Source organism: Hydra vulgaris, chromosome 03 (genome assembly GCF_038396675.1).
Source record: "Hydra vulgaris chromosome 03, alternate assembly HydraT2T_AEP".
Taxonomy (NCBI): domain Eukaryota; kingdom Metazoa; phylum Cnidaria; class Hydrozoa; order Anthoathecata; family Hydridae; genus Hydra; species Hydra vulgaris.
Window position 1 is genome coordinate 52,020,786 of NC_088922.1, and position 21,715 is coordinate 52,042,500.

Here is a 21,715-nt window from a genome sequence, read left to right on the forward strand (position 1 = left end):
AAACTGTATAACCAACCGCAGTATGTCTACCCGATGCAATCATTATAGTGTGATCCTAAAATCACATAAAAAAAAAGACAAAAAAAGCAATTAATTTGATGTTGAACATGCATTTTTTGAACGATAACTTTCAAAATCGCTGAAAACGTCGAAAATAAGATGTTTTAATAGAAAAATGCAAAATATGGCTTTTTTTTTTTCAAAATAAATGCAAATATTCCAATTAAGACGCGGTTCAAATTTTGGCAACTCTCCCCTATGTATCAGCATTTTTTTATTTTCTAATTAAAATCCTGAGATTTTCGGGGACTAATCCCAAGATCAATAATTTGTATGGGATTCCGATATTACCACCCCTACTTGCCACCCCTACTTGCCACCTCTACTTACAACAGATTGCTACCCCTACTTATTACAATGTTTGTAAATTATTTTGTAAATTTTTTTGGCATGCAACTTCATAAATATGCATAAATTTCTTTTATGCATATTCATCAATTTACATGCGGGAAAGCACTTCACTTGCGTGAAAGCACTTCACTTGCGTGAAAGCACTTATGCGAGTTCACACTTAGTCATTCGTTTGAAACTTATTTTGCCTTAGCTGATTTACACTTAGATCAGAGTGCAAATTTATTTGGCGCACTTATGTAAATTAGCACTGAATCTGGTTTACTCTTGCTTTTTTAAACTTAGTTTTCTTTTGAAAACTATTATGCAGATTTGTACTTAGTTTGCACTCACAATATTAAAAACTACAATATTAAAGTTCATTGAGTTGTTATATAAATAAAAAATAAAAAAACTATATAGATACGTTAACATGTAAGTTGGGTAACTCCGTTTTTTTATAAAACTATTAATGATTCATCAAGTCATTTTGTAAAAACATAGTTACCCAATATGCACATTATCATATATATATATATATATATATATATATATATATATATATATATATATATATATATATATATATATATATATATATATATATATATACATTATTTGTAATTTTTAAGGAATTTTATATTTCATTTTTACTGAATTTTATATTTTAGGAATTTTATAATTTGGAAATTTATATTTCAGTTTTCAATTTTCAATTTTTTTTATTGTGAATCACAATGTGATATATCGTTGCAAAGACTTCTCTTAATATGCAAATAACTCTATAGATTTCAAATAAATTACTTGGTTTATTTAAGTTATTTAATTGCAGCTATGTATTGTTTATAAAAATTCGCTCACCAATGTTTAGTGTTAGTTTGTTGTCATTAATTTATGATTTGTTTTGAAATAACTTGTAATAAATTTCTAGATTAGAATTGAATTAGTTAATGTCTGTATAAGAACTGGCAGTATTTTTATTGGATTTACAAAAAGGTATTTATATCCATATATTCAAAATACAACAATTTGTTTTTAAACTAAGCAAAAAACAAAAATACAAAATAAAATTCTGGAGACGCATAATAAGTTCCATGCCAAAAAATGTTCTTTAAGAACGTAACAAACCTATAGTTAAACGGGCAATCAAAAGGTAATGTTCAAACAGGTAGAAAAGATTGTCTAAAATTTTGATACTTATACTTAGTATCGAAGCATTCAACGATTACTTTATGTAAATTGTGATTTTTGTTGTGATTACTTCTTGATAGTTCGAGTTGTTCAAATTACGTTTCAATATTTTCCTTTTTCAACGCAAAAGCGCCATTTTGGCTTGTCGCTGGAATAATTATACTTCAAAGACTGTATCACAATTTTAAACAACTTTTGGGTTCGTTTTCCATCCAGCTAGTCTATTATAACTCTTTGCTTAAGTTTATCATTTTTTTAAAATTAATAAAACTATTGTTGTACATGGTCAACTTTTTACAAAAAGCCTTTGATTAAAAGTTAAAAACATAATACGTCTTACAAATCAAAACTCTGTTGTAATAATCACTTGTAATTATTGCGGAATTTTTTACTTATAAAAAGAATTAAGTTGGATTGGCTAATTGCTCTAAAAAACATTTTCTTTAATTAAATTTACATATATTTGATTTGTATTCGAATGATTCATGTAACAATTTGTATAAATGGATGTAAACAATTTATCTCTGACGGATGTAAAAAATATAAGCAAGAAAATAAGTAAGTTTGATTTATCAACTACTCTAAAATACTCTAAATAAAAATACTCTAAAATAAAAAATTATAAAAATAAAACTTAAAACCTAATTCAGCATATATATATATATATATATATATATATATATATATATATATATATATATATATATATATATATATATATATATATATATATATATATATATATGTATATAAAAATAAAAAAACAATGTTTTCAATTTTTGTATATATATATATATATATATATATATATATATATATATATATATATATATATATATATATATATATATATATATACAAAAATTGAAAACATTGTTTTTTTATTTTTCAAAACTTGAAAAATTGTTACAGATAGTTGTAAATATGTATACATATATATATGTATATATATATATATATATATATATATATATATATATATATATATATATATATATATATATATATATATAATATATATATATATACAACTATCTGAAACAATTTTTTAATTTTTGAAAAATAAAAAAACGATATTTGCTACTTTTTGTTAAAAACTATCAAGGAAGATGTGCTGCATCTAACACCTCTGTACTGACAGTGTGCGGTACTCGAGCACATCTGTCACCGGTTACCTAAAGAATATATTAAAAGACATTATGCTTTTATGCTTCTCTTTTACCGATTTAAATTTTCATCCATACGAATTTTAAGCATGTCAACCGAGATTGCCTGACATTGTAGAATCGCCTCTGAATGCATATATAAAAGGTACTTTTATTATTTGTAAAAAAAATAGGCATAAAAATTCTGAAATATGTTTTACATGAATTAAATATGTGACTTGGTGAATATTTTAACTTGTTTAAATGTTGAAAATTATTAAAAACTAAAACTTTGAAAACTGTTTAAAACTAAAATGTTTTTATAAGACGATAAATGCTAACAGCTAGATACAATTTAAATTCTTTAGAAATTAATTTAATATAATGTCGTTTATTTAAAATTTTTTCCGGTTTTGGGTATAATATAATTGCAATTTATTTTTAAGAACAGCGCGGAGCTTTTAAAAATATTTGATAAGATAGGTCTCACAGATTTCAGGATAGACCATAAGGACATTTTTTTCGTCAATTTCTAATAAGGTCAAAAGCAATCACTATTAGAATTGGAAGTTACAGGAAAAGAAAGAAAATGAAATTTAGAAAGCTAGGTAAAGATCAACAGACAACTTAAAAAATTATATGAGACAGGAAAACACGATAAAAGGAGCGAATTCCAAAGAACTCATGTTCGAGAGTAAAAACCAGACAAATAAGAATTTTTGAAACACTTTGGAACAGTTGCAATAATAGGACTGATTTGAAATTTATAGAAATAAAGATTAGAATTGGGAGTAAGAAAGTGGCGAGCACAATAAAGAGATGCTTAGCAGATGCTAATTTTGCAATGGATTTGATATATGGTTTCCAAATAAGGTTGGAATTAAGAGGTTATCCTAGAAGAAGAACGGTAGATGACTCATCAAGTAAATTACCGTTCATAAATATTAGAAGATCTAGATTGCTGCGATAAAGATCAGCTAAAAAAGATTAAATTTTATCTGAGTTACAGTTCACGAGCCACTGAAAGCCCCATGCTGTAGCAGAAGTGAGATCCTTTTCAATCTCAAATGCCTCCTCCAAGCAATCAAAGAGTGTTGGCTTCTTATTAGCAAACAATGCCACCTTGGATGTGAGAATTTCTGGGAGATCGTTATTGTAAGTTAAAAAAAGTATGAGCCAAGGATAGAACCTTGAGGAACCCCTGAAGTTATAGGAAAAGAAGAAGAGTGCTGTCCATTAAGGAAAACTTTTATATTACAATTGGTAAGGAAAAATTTAATAGTCTTAAAGGTTTTATCTGATACACCGTAAGAAGAGAGCTTATGGAGAAGACCAGCATACTAAACTTTATAAAAGGCTTAAGAAATGTCGAAAACAAAAGTTTTAACCTCTCCACCTTTATCTAATGCACGATAAAACCTATTAGTTATTACTGTTAACAAATTAGCTGTAAAACAAAAAGATCGAAATTCATATTAATGATCAGAAAGTAAGTTATTAGATTCAAGATGAGAGACAAAACTAAGTGTTTATTAATTAAAGATTCGAAAACCTTGCTTATGATAGGAAGAAGACTAATGGGACGGTAGTTAGACGAATCAGATTGCTCTCTAGAATTTTTGAAAATAGGGAAAACAGATGCCGCTTTCCAGCAGGCTGGAAAACATAACTCTGATAAGCACTTGTTAAATAGTTTTGAAAGTATAGACAACAGCTCCGGAGAACACTTCTGCAAGACTATAACAGGTACGTTGTACGGACCACAAGCTGTTGAAGAACCTTAGCAGGAAATTACTTTAGATACAGAATCTGGAGTGATACGAATGTCAAACAATGGATCAACCTGTTTGTTAGCTATATCAGATAGAATGCAACTAGTGGAATCAAGAGATGATATTGATGAAAAGTTCTTAGAAAAAAATTTAGCTTTTTCTTTAGGTAAGATAACAAAATCTGAACCATGAAAGAGATGATGAATGCAAGATTTGCCCTTATTTAGACACTGTTAAAGATTCTTCAGAAGTCTCTGGAGTTAATTTTTGAGATGAAATGCGAGCTTTTGCGACCTGAGAATAGTGGGCTTTGGAATTAGACAAAACCTTTTTACAATGATTTCTAACAATTATAAACAGACGTCTGTATTCTGGAGAATTGCTTTTGTGGTAAATATGGAAGTAACGATTACGACTAGAAGTTGCAGCAGCATAATGAGAGGAAAACCATAAAGAATAGTGAGGCTTGACTTGAAATTGTCGAGAGGGAATAAAAGATTGCATGCCAGTATGAATTCAAGAAGTTACATAAGAAGCACAATTGTTATCAGAAAAGCGAAAGATTTCTACCCAAGGGCCATCACGAAGAAAATCACGGAAAGAGTTCCAGTCAGCTTATAAGAGATACAATGATAGGGGGGCTCTGATGATGAAGAAAAATGAGATAATAGTTTTAAAGAGATCAAACCGTGATCAAAAGTACCTAAAGGTGAATGTGGAGAAACTGTGCATAACTCAAATAGAGAAGATAAATGATTCAGTTCAGTTGAACAATGCTTGATTTTCTATCCCTAGTAGCGAAATTAAAGAGAAAATTATCATTTAAACGGCTCTTTGTAAGTTTTGGTACTGTATCCAACCACTCATTGTCGATGCATGCAAAAATGGCAAGTATCAGTTTTTTCAACATCATTATAACAACAGCGTTGTAGAAATTCATAATAAAAAATTTCTGCGCCAAATACGTCTTGACCAACTAAGCCATTGGCCAAAACTGTTTTCCACAAAATCCTTGATCGCGTGAATACTAGAGCCAGGCTTGAATACCTTCTCACCGATAGTAATTGTTATAACCTCCTTTAGACCAATCTGCTGTTTCGTGTTCATAAAAACTATTCACAGATTCATGCCTTGAATCAAATGCGCTGAAAATTAAAAAATTTTGCTTTAACTTCGTCAAGATGATTGAGCGTGATTGAGCAGTTACTTGGTTTTTTATTTAAAAATCTACCGTCAAGATGATTGAGCGTGATTGAGCAGTTACTGGGTTTTTTATTTAAAAATCTACCTTCTTTATTTTTTCCACAGTGAATTTATACAGAAGCGCCAAACACTCTATTTTATAAGTATATGCTTTCATGGAGTTGTCGCTCAAATGACTATAACTTTCTAATTACCCTGTTGCAGACTTTCTACGCCTCATATTTGGTCCTTTTTGAAGCTTTTGTAGTGTCACCTATTTCCATTATCACAATGCTATTTTGCTAAAATATTGCTGTTTTTGCGACCATTTCAAGGATTAAAGTTAGGCAGCTGTGGCACAGCAGTTAGAGTTCAAATGACCATTAGGTCTTCTTGGAACACCTTAATAACTAAGGTATAATACAACTTAAAGATATACGACGACGTATTTTCTATTAGAAAAACAGTCTAATGGGTCTACGAGATGTCTTGGAGAATTTTGCTTTCTTCACTAACCTTGTCCAAGTCGAAATCAAAAAATTGAAAACAAAACAAGACCATGGTTTGAACCTTGAGGTACCCCAAAAAATACTAGGAAAAAAGAAGAGTGTTAGCTTATGAGGATGACTTTAATAAAGCGGTTAAAAAGAAATAGCTTGATTATCTCAAAAACATTCCAAGATACACCATAAACAAGTATATGGAGAATACCAGCATTATAAACTTTATCAAAAACTTTCGATAAGTCAAGAGCAATAACCCTAGCCTTGCCGCCTCCATCTAACGCACGATAAAATCTTTTATTTGCATCAGCTAGCAAGTTGACCATAAAACAAGAGGATCGAAAACCGTATTGTTTGTTCGACTGTAAGTTATTTGACTCCAAACGTCAAGTTAGAGAATTGTTGATCAAAGACTCAAAGATCTTGCTAACTACAGATAGAAGACTCATTTGGCAATGGTTTGAAGGGTCAGAATGTTCTCCAGTATGTTCTCCAGAATGTTCTCTAGAATGTTCTCCAGAATGTTCTCCGTAATGTTCTCCAGAATGTTCTCCAGAATGTTCTCCAGAATGTTCTCCAGAATGTTTCCAGAATGTTCTCCAGAATGTTCTCCAGAATGTTCTCCAGAATGTTCTCCAGAATGTTCTCCAGAATGTTCTCCAGAATGTTCTTCAGAATGTTCTCCAGAATGCTCTCCAGAATGTTCTCTAGAGTTTTCAAAAATTGCCACAAATGCCATTTTCCAGCAGGCAGAAATAAATATTCAATCAAGCACATGTTAAATAGTTCAGAGAAAATTGAAGAGAGTTCTGGAGAACACCTTTGTAAGATTATGATAGATATGTTGTTAACATTCCTATCATAGTCTTACAAAGTCTTTCTCCAGAACCGGTGCTAAAGTCATATCTCAATTAAACAAAGAGTTTAATTGAGATATGACCTTAGCAACGGAGTCTGGAGTGATTTGAAAGTCCAAAAATGGGTTAACTTGTATGATTGAGATAGAAGAAAGAGTATGGTCATAAGATTTAAGAGTCAAATTAGAAGGAAAGTTCTTTGCAAATAGTTCTGCCTTATCCTTGAAGGAGGTAATATATTCATTCCCATGATTAGGAGATGGAATGTTGGATCTACCATTGTTAATGACGCTGTTGAAGATATTCTAAAAGTCTCTGGAGTCTAACTTCTGAGATAAGATTTAATATTTAGTGACCTAGGAATAATGAAGTTTAACATCAGATAGCACCTTTTTATGTTAATTTCTTGCAATAATATATAAGCACTTGTTCTCAATAGAGTTGTTCTTCTGAAATAGATTTAAAAAAATGATTACAATTAGGTGTATAAGCTGCTCGATTATGTGAAAACAATGAAGTAAAATGAGGCTTGAAGGCATCCTTTCTTGCCTTAATCCAGGCGGTTATATTGTTGGCGCATATATCAGCGGAGAGACAAAAGACATCAATCCAATGACCGTCACAAAGAAAATCACGAAAAGAATCCCAGCCAAATGGTAGACTTAGAAAATATTTAACTAAATTGAGTTCCCGTTAAGTCAAACTATGGCTGATACAAGATGTTAGATTGAGTTAAAGCGATTTTTTTCAAACAATGCTAAAGTATTATAAACATTAAATATTCACGATTATACTTACAAAAAAGTAAAAATTATTTCAGAATAAACAGTTACGTTATGTATTCACGCTGTACACTTCTAAAAAAATTTCAATTAAGTTTGTTTGATTTCTTAAATTCCTATACGGAAAGTTTGATTTAAAAGAAGAAAATAGCTGAAAGGGGACGAGATATTGGTTCAACTTAACAAAGTTCGAGATATAAGAGATTCGACTTGACTGGAGAATTTTATTAGTAATAAATTAGACAATTGCAAGGGACTAATTGAAGCGATTCGAGATTACCGGTGTTCGACTTACCAAGAGTTAATTGTATACGCTTTTGAGACACATTTATCTTGAGATGGTTCTTGGAATATTTGTAATAATGTTGGATATATTATTAGCATACAGACACAAAATCCCATCATTATTAAGTTCTTTTGTTAAAAAATGAAGTTACCCAATTTGCATTTTAAAACTTCGCCATTCGTATTTAGTTCCATCATGCCTTTAAAAATTTTAGCTTAAGTTAAAACTTAAGCACATATATTTTATTTAAGTGAGATTAGCTTGAGTGTGTGAAATAAGATAGGCTGAATTGATTTTTTTGAACAAATTTAATCGCTAAAAAATCGCTAAAAATGTAACGGAAAAAAGCCGTTTTTTTTTTGTTGGAGTACAAACAAATTAATTGATATAGTATCATATTAAAAACTAGGAGATTTACAGTTTTAACAATAAAGAGGTGGATGTGAAAGCTTACTAGTTTAAAAAATCTATTATAGATCTTAAAAGTTTTAAATAAAAACCTTTAAGATCTATTATACAACTTAAGATTTTTTATAGGTAATTTTTTATAGCTTAATTATAGAACTTAAGGTTTTTTTTAAGCTTTTTTTTTTTAAATTAAAAAAATGCGTAATAAAAACTTTTTATTACGCATTTTTTTTTTAACTAGTAGGGGAGTTGCATCCACCTCTTTTTTGTTGAAACTGTAATCTTCCAAGTTTCAAATTTTTTTTTTTATAGAAAACGAAGGCAGTTTTCACGATTACCGTTTTCGAGTGCAAAAGCAAAACAAGCGTCATTTAGATCATTAGAGACTACGCAAAATAGCAAATGAAAAGTGTGACTTAGTTATATAGTATATCTATATTCCAATTTAAAGTGTAAGTAAGGAATATTAAAATTCTATATTCCTAACTCACACTTTTTATTTGCTATTTCGTCTAGTTTATATATTTTATACGACGCTTATTTTTCTTTTACGCTCAAAAGTGGAATGGTATGAAAACTTTCGCTGACCTGTTTAACGTTAAAATAAAGATCAATTACTAAATGCAAAAAATGAACAAAAAGCATTCGATTTTGGCAAATTTTTAGCTAGATATGATTGGAAGTAAGATTGTTTCAGAAGATATGATTGGTAGTAAGATGGTTTCAGAAGAAATATTTCTTAATTTAATGCACTTTTTTTAAAATCTTTTTTTTTTTAATTTAATTCACTATGTTTGTCGTAATACAATAAAATTAACTATTAAAAGTCCTTTACAAATATATATATATATATATGTATATATATATATATATATATATATATATATATATATATATATATATATATATATATATATATATATATATATATATATATATATATATATATATATATATATATATATATATATATATATATATATATATATATATATAGAATCTTTTACAAAAGCAAAGCTGTAAACAATATAAATAACATAATATAAATATAAAAACAATATAAATGGTTTTAAAAAACATAACTGCAAAATTTTTGAGAAAAACAATAAAAATCTAAAAATAAAGTAAAATAGTAGACAAAATATATTTGTAATACTGTAAAATGTTATCGAGTGAAATAATTATACCTTTTATTTTGTTTTTAACATTGTAAACTTTTAAATGCAAAAAACAGATTAATTAAAGAGAAAAGTGTATCAGAATTAATCAAAGTTGGTATTACGTTTAAAATATGTTCAAAATTTCATGTTAAAATGACTGGTATGTTTTGAGCAATTATTTTACAAAAATTTGCTTATTTTTACTTTTTAATTGGGTAATCGAAGCGAGATTTTCAAGTCAAATAAAATACTAAAAAAAAAATTTAATCACGTATTAATTAATAATGTAATTAATACATGATTACGTAGTAATTAATACACGTAGTAATTAATACACATTAATTACGTAGTAATTAATACACATTATGACACGTAGTAATTAATACATGATTAAACTAAAAACTTTCATAGAAACAATAGAAAAGTTAAAAACTTTACTATTGTTGTATGAAATTTTTTTATATTTCTTGGGGTACCAACTTAAAAAAGTATTTACTGCCTCTAGTAATATTAAAAATAGTAGTGTTTTTTTAATTTCACATTATGATGATTTTAGTCACAATCCATTTTTTGATTTTTTGACTATTTTTCCTTATATATACTTAGAGACATATTTAAAATATAATTGAATTTTAAATATTTCTCTAAGTAAATAAGTATGCATATAAAATTTAAAAATTTATATGCATATTTATTTTACTTAAATAGTTACAACTTTAAACGGTATAGAACATGACCGTGGTTAAATATAGTCAAGAATCATATTTTTGCTGACTGAGATAGGTAGCATGCTAAAATAGTATGAGTATTAAACGTGTGTATGTTCAAAATAATGTGAAATGCGAAAAAATTACAACAATTCTGGCCAAAAATAAAAGGCCTCAACTTCTGCAATTTTCAGCCTATTTGTGAAAAAATTTATTTTTATTTATTCTGTATCAAAAGTTCTTATTAACATTGTTATTAGTATTAATTTTTTATTGATATTTTTTAAAATGTGTAAAAAATGCGGTTTTAAAGTTAATACTTTAAAACTGTTTTAAAAAACGAAAAGATTTTTTTTAATAATATTATAATGTATTACTTAATAATAATATATTGTAATTTTTCTTAGAACAAAAGAAAATTATTGTGCATCCGGACACAGAGGATGAGTTTTCAATTCATTTTTATCGTAAAAATTGGCCTTTAACGATTTTATTTATTTACTTGGGCGTTGTTACAGCAGGAATAATTTTTTTGATAAGTTACTGGTATCCAAACCATCGTTTGAAGTTTACCCACAACCGATGCAGCGTCAAAGAAGCATCTATAGTGCACATTCGTAAAAAAGATGGAGGACAACGCTTTATTTCTAAAATACAAATAGTTTCTATAGGAAGTTTTAATTTAGAAAACGAAAACAACTATACCGAGTTTGAAAAAAAAATCGTCAAGGAATCAAATATACGGTATTTTGAATTTATGTTTTTGCGTTACATAATTTGCGAAAAAACCAATACAATAATTCCTTTAGCAGATGCAGATAAAAATTGGAAATTTTCTGACATTTTTTACTGTAAAAACGGAATTAGCATTTTTTCGGTGATTACAAAATTAGCAATATATAATGTAAACTACATTGATGTACCAATAAAATCGTACTTCTTGATTTTTTTGGAATTATCTTTGGATCGTTTTTACATTTTCCAACTAGCTAGTATAACGTTATGGTTCATTGAAGATTATTATTTATACGCTTCATTTATACTTACAATGACAATCATTTCATTGATGATAAATGTATATATGACTAAAAAAGCAATGCAAAAACTCCTCAGTATTATACCCAAAGCAAAAGAGGTTCAAACCCTGCGACCAATAGAAACGTCTTTAACAACTTCATTCCAAGTCATTTCAAAGTCATCGAGAGAACTTGTTCCTGGTGATGTTTTAGTCATACCACTCAATGGAATGGAGTTACCGTGTGATGCTATTCTATTAAATGGACAGTGCATTGTAAATGAGAGCTCGTTAACAGGTGAGAGCATACCTAGCAATAAAATAGCAATTGAAGAAGAATTAAATTCTGAGTCTTTTTACAGTGTGAATTTACACAAACATAACACACTATTCAACGGCACAACGATTGTACAAGCTATTTCTGATAACAAAGACAAAAGTATTCTTGCTCTAGTTTTTCGAACAGGATTTTACACTCTAAAAGGTGAGTTAATTCGGTCAATCATATATCCTAAACCAGTTCACTTGAAATTTTCAAGTGACTCAATGAAGCTATTGCTTTGGATTTCATTAATGGCAATTTTTGGTTTTGTTTACACTATTGTTGTGTACAAAAAAGAAGGTGCAAGTAACTCAGAAATAATAACAAATGCTTTTGATTTAATTACTGTAATTATACCGGCCGCTCTACCACTTATTTTATCGATCGGTTTGATGGTTGCATCTCATAGATTGCATAAAAAAAATATTTTTTGTATTGATCCAAACCGCATAAATATATGCGGAAAAGTTAAATTAGCACTTTTTGATAAAACCGGAACTCTTACTGATGATCATGCATCTGTCATTGGGGTAGTACCTGTTATTAAAGGAAATATTAAACACTTTAAAAGTACTTCTGTTGGAATAACCGATACACACTTGTTCAAAGGTAAAGTTTTATTTTTTTTTTTGACGTTAATGATATATGCATTTAAAAACACTGAAGAACACAAATTCTCGCTAAAATTTAAAAAAAAAGAAGTATGTATAAATAGGATTGGCAGCATTTCAGTACATTTGGATTAAGTAAGTCTAAATTTTTAAAAAGTAGCTATTTTTAACTTATTATGAAGGATGTGCCTATTAAAAAATTGATACCAATATTCTTTATATGATAAGATAAGATTTATTAAAACAAAAATACATGTTCCGAAAAGCACACAGGTCCAATTAGTTGGAAACTAACAGTCAGTGCTGGATTATTCAATAGACCAGACCAGCTCATGGCCTGGTGCCACTAAAAATTGGGGGTCCTCCAAAATGTAATTATACAAAGAAAGCGTGTTTTCAATTTTTAAAAAGGCATTTTTTAGTTTGAATAATATTTGAATATTATATTTTACTGTGAATCAATCAATAATGATAGTAATGCAGTTTAAACATTTATATTTGATAACAACAAATTATATATATTAACAATAAAATAATAGTATAATTAAAACTTATAAAATGACTCATAATATAAGTTATATATATATTTTTTGACGCCATTATAACTTTTATAATGATTTAAAATCATCTAACTTTTTCATAAAATAGAATTCTACCTAACTACCTAGGTCTGATTTCGTGTATTTACAAATGAGAGCACGGTAAAAATCTGAATTTTTCTACGAAAAAGTCGGACATCTATTAAACAACTCTATATCAAATAACCTTTATAAAACTTAATTTACTAGTTCTTTTGTTTAAGTGATAATTAGTTGATAATTTGATGAATTAGTTAATTAGTTTTTTTCATTTCAAGTCATTTTTAGTGTGACAACTCTTGATTTAGCATAAACGTTTTTTTTAATGTTTTTTTAATTTTAGACTCGTAACCTATGTTAATCTACGTAAACTTTTTGAAATTAAAATCCCACACCCTGTAAATATTGGACGTTAATACTTTTGGAGAGCACCGAAAAAACCATTTTGGGGTCTTGTTATATACACATAGGTGACTTACCTGGCAAATTTTCAAAATCTTTTACCGACGTCCAAGGGAGAAAAAGCAATTTGAAGTTTTTGTAAAAATATCCAAAAAAGAACCAAAATTTGTCAAAAATCATTTTTGTTTATTGGTATTAATTTTCTTCAAAAGTGAAATGTTCGTGTACAATGATACCAAAATATTACAAACACAATTAATTAAAATAGTTTTACAATTTTGTGCCAATAATTTCAAATATTGCTTCTATCAGAGTTAAGAATTCAAAGTTTTTAACACATGGAAACAAAATTCTCTGAAAATTCTTTTGAACATTTTTCTCAAAAGATTTCTTCTAACTTTTAGGCATGTTTGCTGTTAAATTCCACAACACAGTGTTGAAGCTGGGTTCCATACTCAAGGTGTGAAGGGCTTCGCTTGAATCTTTGCCAGTGAGTCTTAAACTTTGAATGCATTGATTAAGTTGCTTGTTAACTGAACAATCCAAGTGCAGACCCATGTCGATCAATGAACTCGGAAATGTGATTAAAAACTGCATGTGCCTTTGGAGTCACTGTAACTGGCAGAGAGAGAAAAAATCTTTGAACTTTTCAATTTTTTCTTTGAAGTCACCCTCAAGTGACTTTCCAAAGCAGGAAGAAACAACATCTCTAAAATTGCGAAATGTTTCAATGAAACCCTGAGCTTCATAAGCAGAAGCCTTTTCAGCCAGTCTTTGAAAAATGTCAACATTTTTCAAAAGTTTGTGACATTCATTTCCAGCAAACTGTCCCCCGTGGTATGGCTGAAGTTGAATGTGCAACAGAGTAGGCCATGGTTTTGCTCCTGGCCAAAGTTCTGAAAGATTTTTGAAAAGATGGTTGACAATTCCTAGTAGCAAATGTAGTTCCATTGGTAAAATGATGTCCAAAATAAGTCTCGAGTCCTCCATGTTGATCAAGGGAGGATAAATTGTGTTGTCAAAATCTTTAGCCATTTTGAATTTGGAGCCAGCAGACACAAATTCTCTGTAGCTCTCTTGTATTGAGCCAAAACTTCTGGAAACTCCACATTCTGAGAGGTTGTCTGAATCGATGTTACACCAACAGCAGGGGTGTTTACTTGAATGAGACTGAATTTCACATAAGATGTTAGCAATTTTGAGGTCACAAGAGATGACAAAAGAGACGTCTTCGACATGGATTTGGTCCATCATCACCTTGAAAGTCGCATATGTTTCAGTCACATCTTCCACAATTGCAACCATGGAGTTGACGTTTCACACTTGTATCACGATTTAAATGTTACCTGGTGTAACTGGAAACAATTTTCCACCAGTTTCTTGATTTAGTCTAGCTGTTCCATGAGGAGAAGCTTCTTTGTTGGCAATGACAGATACTGCAATTTGCTCTGCCCCTTTGATGTCATCTTGCACCAACGACTGTAAATTTCTGTGTCTTGTTCAAGATGTGAAAAAGTCTGCGACCTCGAGCTATGACTGACAAACATTGTGTGCACCTTTTTTCTGCAGATGGAGGTTGTTGATTTGCACTTGATGTCCCTGGTGTTGCAATAACTTGTTCCTTAGTTTATTGCTTAGATGAGGATTGAACGAAGATTGGATGCTGCTGATTTAAATTGAGCCTACTGATTCGGCAAATGAGGCATTTACACCTATTGTAAGAGGCTTTATAACAATAGAGTCAAAATTGTAAAGTGGTGGTAGTGGACTGTTCAAATCACCATTGTCTTTTTTTTGCAGAAGAATACGGCAAGTGTTGCAAATTCCTCTTGGAACTCTTTCATCTTCAAATTTCAAATCACTTTTGACAAGTTTCAGCACTCGTGCAATCATAAAGTCAGTTAATGTCACATTTTCTCATGCACAAAAGCAAATATTTTTTCTGCAATCTTCATGAGTTCATGAGCTTTGGTTGGCATTTTTATTTGTAACAAAAACGTTTTTCACCACTGTAAACAAAAAACTTAATACTTATATTTTCCTCAGAGTTGTTTACTTTCTACTTTTTATATTCTTTGGAACCTAAAAAGAATTTTTCGGGAACTAAATTACTAAATATTTTTTAAAGTTCAGCTAGACATCTCTTATAATTTTATTCAACTGACAAATACATTTACTTTTAGCACTTTTAGCCAATAATTTCCACATTAAAATATATTTTATAGAAAATGGTGAAATTTAATTTAAGAGGTTAAATTCCTTGCTTTTACACTCAAATACTGATTAAGAGCAATTAAAATAACAAAATTACAAAAAGAAACTAAAAAGGAACTAAATTTTTCTAGACACTAAGCAAAGTACAAAAAAATTAGCAGTAACTAAATTTAGTTCCACCATAAATAAGTTACCAACTCTAATTTTCAGGTACTGTTTTTTTGTGTAAGGGTGGTAGAGGGAACTATTTTTAAATGTGAGATTATCCCCATTTTAGGAAATTTCAAAATATTCCAAACTAAATTTTAACAAAGTAGGTATTAAAAATGTATCACATTATTTGTGCTAGTCATTTTATTCATAATGATATGGGTAAAAAAGTATTTCGATGAAATTACTGTAAGATAAAAGTAAAACTATTCTAATTAATTGTGTTTTGTAATATTTTGGTATGATTGTACAAGAATATTTCACTTTTGAAGAAAATTAATGCCAATAAACAAAAATGATTTTTGACAATTTTTGGTTCTTTTTTGGATATTTTTACTGAAAACTTCAAATTGCTTTTTCTTCCTTGGACGTCGGTAAAAGATTTTGAAAATTTGCCAAGTAAGTCACCTATGTGTATATAACAAGACCCCCAAAAGAGTTTTTTCGGTGCTCTCCAAAAGTATTAACATCCAATATTTACAGGAAGTGATCTAGGTATTGGTTTAAATAGCTATGACCATGATAATAGTCTAAGCATTATAAAGACGAAAGTTACCACAGCAACATCGTAGCAACAGCAAGATACTTTATGCATAATAATGGATAAAGTATGTTGCTGTTGCTATGTTGTTGCTGTGGTAACTAATTATGCATAATAGATATGATAAAATGACAGAAAAAAAGTTTCTATTTACATTTTCTTTGTTTTTAGTGCCACCTTTAGCAACTTAAAAAATAAATCTATCTAAAAAATTCTCATTTATTTGATTTAACTATAAATACTTTTAAAACATATTATCACTAATTATGTGCCTATTAAATTTTATTGATTCCGCAAAACTTTGCAGCATTTGTTTATGATGGATATTTTACTGTCTATAAAATAATCAATCACATTATTTTTTAAAACTTAATGCTCTTTTGTTAGTCATCAAGGTCTGATGACTAGCAGATTAGCAGCAATGTATGTATTTTTTCCCGATACCGATATCTAATTTTTACTAGTCGGGTATTTGGCACAATTCAGTTGGGTGATTTTTCGATTTGAGGACCTTCTTTATTTTTAGGAACCAGTCGGTACTTTTCAAAGGATTCACCCCCGCCCCCCCTTTTTTTTTTTTGTAGAATCACCTCTGACCACTAGTAAAATCAATTAAATCAACTATTTTCTTGTAATAGTTAGTAAAAATATCTAAATATTAAAACAAAGTTATTTATTTTTTTCCTCGCAGTTTAAATAAAAATAAAATAATAAAATTACAATGAAACTTTTACGTTACACAAAGAATATATATAAAACAGACACGGATGACTGGTGTCACCACAATCTTTTCATAGAGCCCCTTTACAATAACATTTAAAGCCCACATCGCTTTAGTAAATTTACAATAAAATATTTTTTCTGAAAAATACTACGTGAAGAATAAAACTCAATAACATAATTTACAATAACACTTAAAGCCCACATGGCTTTAGTAAATTTACAATAAAATATTTTTTCTGAAAAATACTACGTGAAGAATAAAAACTCATATATACATCCTCATATATACATATACACATACACAAACACATATACAAACATACTTACACACATACATTTACAGCGGTGGCCAAAAATTAAAGACAACTCTTTTCTTTTTCAAAATTTATTTTTAACCTTAGTATAATTTTATTTTGGAAAAAGGTATCAAAAAAAGAAAAACATTTTTAGAAAGAATTTTTATTGTATTTTATATTTATTATAAAAGAGTTTATAATTTTTTTACAAAATAATGCTAAAAAATTAAAAAACTGACTAGTAAAAAATATAAATGGGAAAAAAAATTGGACAAAATTTTAAGACCAGTTTCAAAAATATTTCAAAAAGCAATAAAAAAAAATTTAGAAACGTGTTGTTCCTCCATTTGTTTTCAAGCACTCTTGTACTCGTTCTGGCATTGAACTCATTAAAGTTTTGATTACTTCATCAGGCACATTTTTCAAATGATGAGAGATTTCAAATCTTCTAAATTATAAAGTTGTTCTTTACCAAGCTTGTGATCAAGTCACGACCACAAATTCTCTATTGGATTCAAGTCTGGACTATTGGCAGGCCATGGAAGCACTTGAATTTTATTAGAATTGAACCAATCGCTAACAACATGCGCTTTATGACAAGGCGCATTATCTTGCTGGAAAATAAATCCATCTTGCAACTGCCATAAATCAATGCTAGGAATAAGCGAGTTTACCAAAATTTTGATGTACCTTTCTTTGTTGAGTCTACCATCGAATAAATGAAAACGCCAACTCCACAGGCACTCATCCAGGCCCAAATGCCTATTGAACCACTACCTTGTTTTGTTCGTTGCAAAATGCATGATTCATCGAACCGTTGGCTTGGAAGTCTACGCAATATTACGCGACCTTTTCTGTTGTCTACCTCAACGTTCATTTCATCACTAAAGACCACACGGCTCCGCTGATCTGTTGACCAATTTTTATGTAGTTTGCACCACTCTTTCCTGGCAAATTTTTGTTTTTTATTTAAGCGTGTGTTTTTTTCCAGTAGCACGCAATAAATAATTTAAATTGTGGAGGACCCTTCGCATAGTTCTAGGGCTTGCTTTCAGACCATTTGACAGATGGTGCTTGTCTGTTTTCTTTCATTAATCTCACTAACGAGCGAACATCACGGTCATTTGAAATTTTATTGCGTCCAGTCCTATGACGATCATTAATTGACCGGGTCTCTTTGTATCGTTGAATTATGTTAATAATGCAAGAGTGAGACCTTTCGAGCTTTTCTGCTATTTGTCTGATGCTATAGCCTTCTTCTTTCAATACAAGAGCCGCGTATCTGTCTTTTTCTTCGATCTTTGCACGCATTTTTGCAATATTTTTATATCCTTATTGCAATTCAAAAAATAAATGTTTATTTGATATCGAAACTCAGGTTTTGACATTTTATTTTATAGCCAACGTAATAAGCAATTAAGACAGTTAAAAAAAAAAATTGATTATTATTTTTAATAAGTGCAAATTAAAAAAACTTTTTTTGGCAGCAAGTTATTCTTATATTTATATATAAATATTAATGTTTGAAGCGAATTAATTTTTGATATATTTAACACATTCTTGTATTTCATTACAGGGGAAGGGTTTTCTAATCTTTTTAAATAGTTAACTGCTTTACGTGCGTAGTTTTGTAGGCTCTGTAATCTTGTTCCCCTTTATCAAAGCACATAGGTATTTTATTGGTAAGTTCAATAATAGCGTGTTCAGTAGAGCAGTATCTCTGAAATCAAAATTGATTTTTGTATAAAAGCGTATTTAATGTCATGTAATCATAAATTCTATTAAAAATTACCCTTTCAAAAATTTTTGAAAAGACAGGGAGTAGTGATATAAGGCGGTAGTTGGAAACAGAAGAACAATCACCATTTTTAAAAATTGTATGAATTTTGGCTAACTTTATTTTATGAGGAAATATAATATTCTCAAATGAAAATGCTATAAATAAAATAATGGTTTACTTATACTATCCATAACATAGATAGCTACATTACTAGTAACGTCGTCATATCCACATGACTTGTTACGCTTTAGTTCAAATAGTGCTTTGTTAAATTCATGTTTATTTATTTTTTCATTAGATATGCTAGCCGCGGGTTTTTCTCCCAAGTATTCATCAAATACTTAGTCGACTGAACAATATTAGATGCAAGAGAGGTGCCTTCATTAACAAAACATTTGTTAAATTCTTGACATATATTTTTTTTACTTGTGGCAGTTTTGTTGTTAATAATTACTTTTTTTGGGAAGCAAGAGAGTTTATTTTTCTCTCTTTCAGTTACTTCATTTATAATAGACCAAGTTTTCTTGATATCAAACTTGTTTTTATCCAGCTGGTTAGAATAGTACTTTATTTTAGCTTGTTTTAAGTTATTTTGATAAAACTTTTTATATGATTTGTACGCATTTTCGTCAATTTCCTTTTCAGATTTTAGAAATTTTATATAAAGCTTTTGTTTTCTTTTTGATAACTTTATCAAATTATTTGTCATCAATGGGTTTTTGACGTGTTTGTTTTTTATTTCAGTTGTTAATTTTGGGCAAACATTGCCATTAACATTTTGAAAAGTATTTAAAAAATTGTCAAACGCGCTATTGGGGTTTGCAGAGGAATAGACATCTTTCCATCGCTCTTCGTACAACTTCTTTTTAAGTTTATCTAGACTTTTAATACAAAGATTTCTTTTAGTAACAAATACTTTTTTATTGCCGTCGTTAGATGAAACTTCGTGCGCAATGTGATAGATAGGAAAATGATCAGAGAAATCTGAAATAAAAATACCAGATTCGAAATGAGTTAAAAATTCTAAAAAATTATTAGTTAAAATATTATCAATTGAGGACGAAGTAGTTTTTGTATTACGTGTTGGCTTAAAAATAGTAGATATAATGTTAAATTCAAGTAATAAATTAAAAAAGTTTTTGTATTTACAAACTTTTCATAACACCTAAGTTTAAACCACCATCTTAGTTCACCAGCGAAAAAAATATGCTTATTCTGAATGCTCATTTGCGATACAACTGTTCTAATGCTATGATGAAAGTTCATTTGCTTACCGCATGGCGGTCGATAAAGCGAGGAGATTAAAAAAGGCTTACCAGTTTTATTTAGAATTTCAATACACAAAGTTTCAATATGTTTGTTTGCTTTAAAAAAAGTCTTTTTTGTTTTAAATACAAACTTGTCAAGAATATAGATTGCAACGCAGCCTCCCATGCTTCCAACGCGTGATTGGCTTATCATTTTATAAGATGATAAATTGTACAAAGAATTTTCTAAAAAAGATATTTTTGCATCTTCCCAAGTTTCTGAGATACATATAACATCAAAAAGATAGTTTATAGAGTAATAAAAATGTTTAAAAGCCTCAAAGTTTTTATTCATTGATCTTATGTTTATACTTAGGCTACTAAAATCTTTATTGTTTTTTTTCTCTATTAAACTCTTCAGGTTTATAGTATGAATTGTCGAGACAACTAATATTTATTTCAGTCAAAAAACTATATTCATTTTTGTTAGTTTTCAAAAAGTTCAAAACTGGAGACTCTAATTTTTCAATATTAATTGTTATATTATTATTGTCAGTTGAACTCATTTCTTATTAGATCGTTTAATAATTTTTAATTTAATAAGTTATATAAAAAATAAAAACAATAAAAATAAATTTGTTTTCACTTCTTTGTTTGACGTCGCGTTGCTTATACTCCGCATTTCTCTTACGATCAGGCGGTTGTATACTACCTTCGCATATTTTCCTTGACTTCGATCCATTTTTGCTTGTGCAAATAATTCTTTTCGGATTGTCGTAGTTTCTTCACTAAAGTCTTCATTAATGAAAAAATTTTTCCCCTTAACATTTCTTGCCCTTGCCAGACGTTTTCTTTTTCCTGCCAGTTTAATAATTTGCAAATAATTGTCCTCGGCTTGTTTTCAAATTTTCCAACCCGATGGGCTCTTTCTATGGTTATTGGTTCATTTATTTGAAGATCTTCTTTAATAAGCGTTTTCAGTTTTTTTAAAACTTCCTCACATCTCTCATTGGGTCCCTCTTCAACACCCACAATTCGCAAATTGTTTCGGCGATTTCGATCTTCGAAGTCGGCTGTTTTTCTTTTATTCTCGGTCGATTCCGTAACTAATTTTCCTTGAAAAGATTTTATTCCGAGTAACAAAGTTTTAATTTCGTCCATTTTTTTATCAACTTTGCTTAACTTTGTCTCAAGTTAATCACCGTTAAAATTTAGGCCACGTTTAAGATCTATGACATCTCTTTCTAAGCTATCAATTTTTTCTTGAAAGCACCTGAAAGTTTCTTTAAAGCACTTTAAAATTGTGTCAGATTGAATTGACATCAATTCTCTTAGCATTCCCATAGTAATTACCTTTTCATTCTCCATAACAATAATCAAAAAAATATAAAAG

General features: G+C 29.1%; 1 protein-coding gene across 3 annotated transcripts in view; it reads left to right on the plus strand.

The window, feature by feature from the left end:
• The first annotated feature begins 1,946 nt into the window (after positions 1–1,946).
• The window catches only part of LOC100204415 (polyamine-transporting ATPase 13A3), a 77,070-nt gene continuing 57,301 nt past the window's right edge, over positions 1,947–21,715 (plus strand). Inside the window, exons 1-3 of one of the 3 annotated variants that reach the window (XM_065793619.1) lie at positions 2,044–2,139; positions 2,687–2,892; positions 10,791–12,329. In XM_065793619.1, the coding sequence (XP_065649691.1) occupies positions 11,141–12,329 (1,189 nt within the window). In that variant the 5' untranslated portion in view covers positions 2,044–2,139; positions 2,687–2,892; positions 10,791–11,140. Of the gene's footprint in view, positions 2,140–2,686; positions 2,893–10,790; positions 12,330–21,715 lie in introns of all 3 variants that reach the window. The other 2 variants (XM_065793618.1, XR_010637650.1) reach the window with 2 other exon arrangements.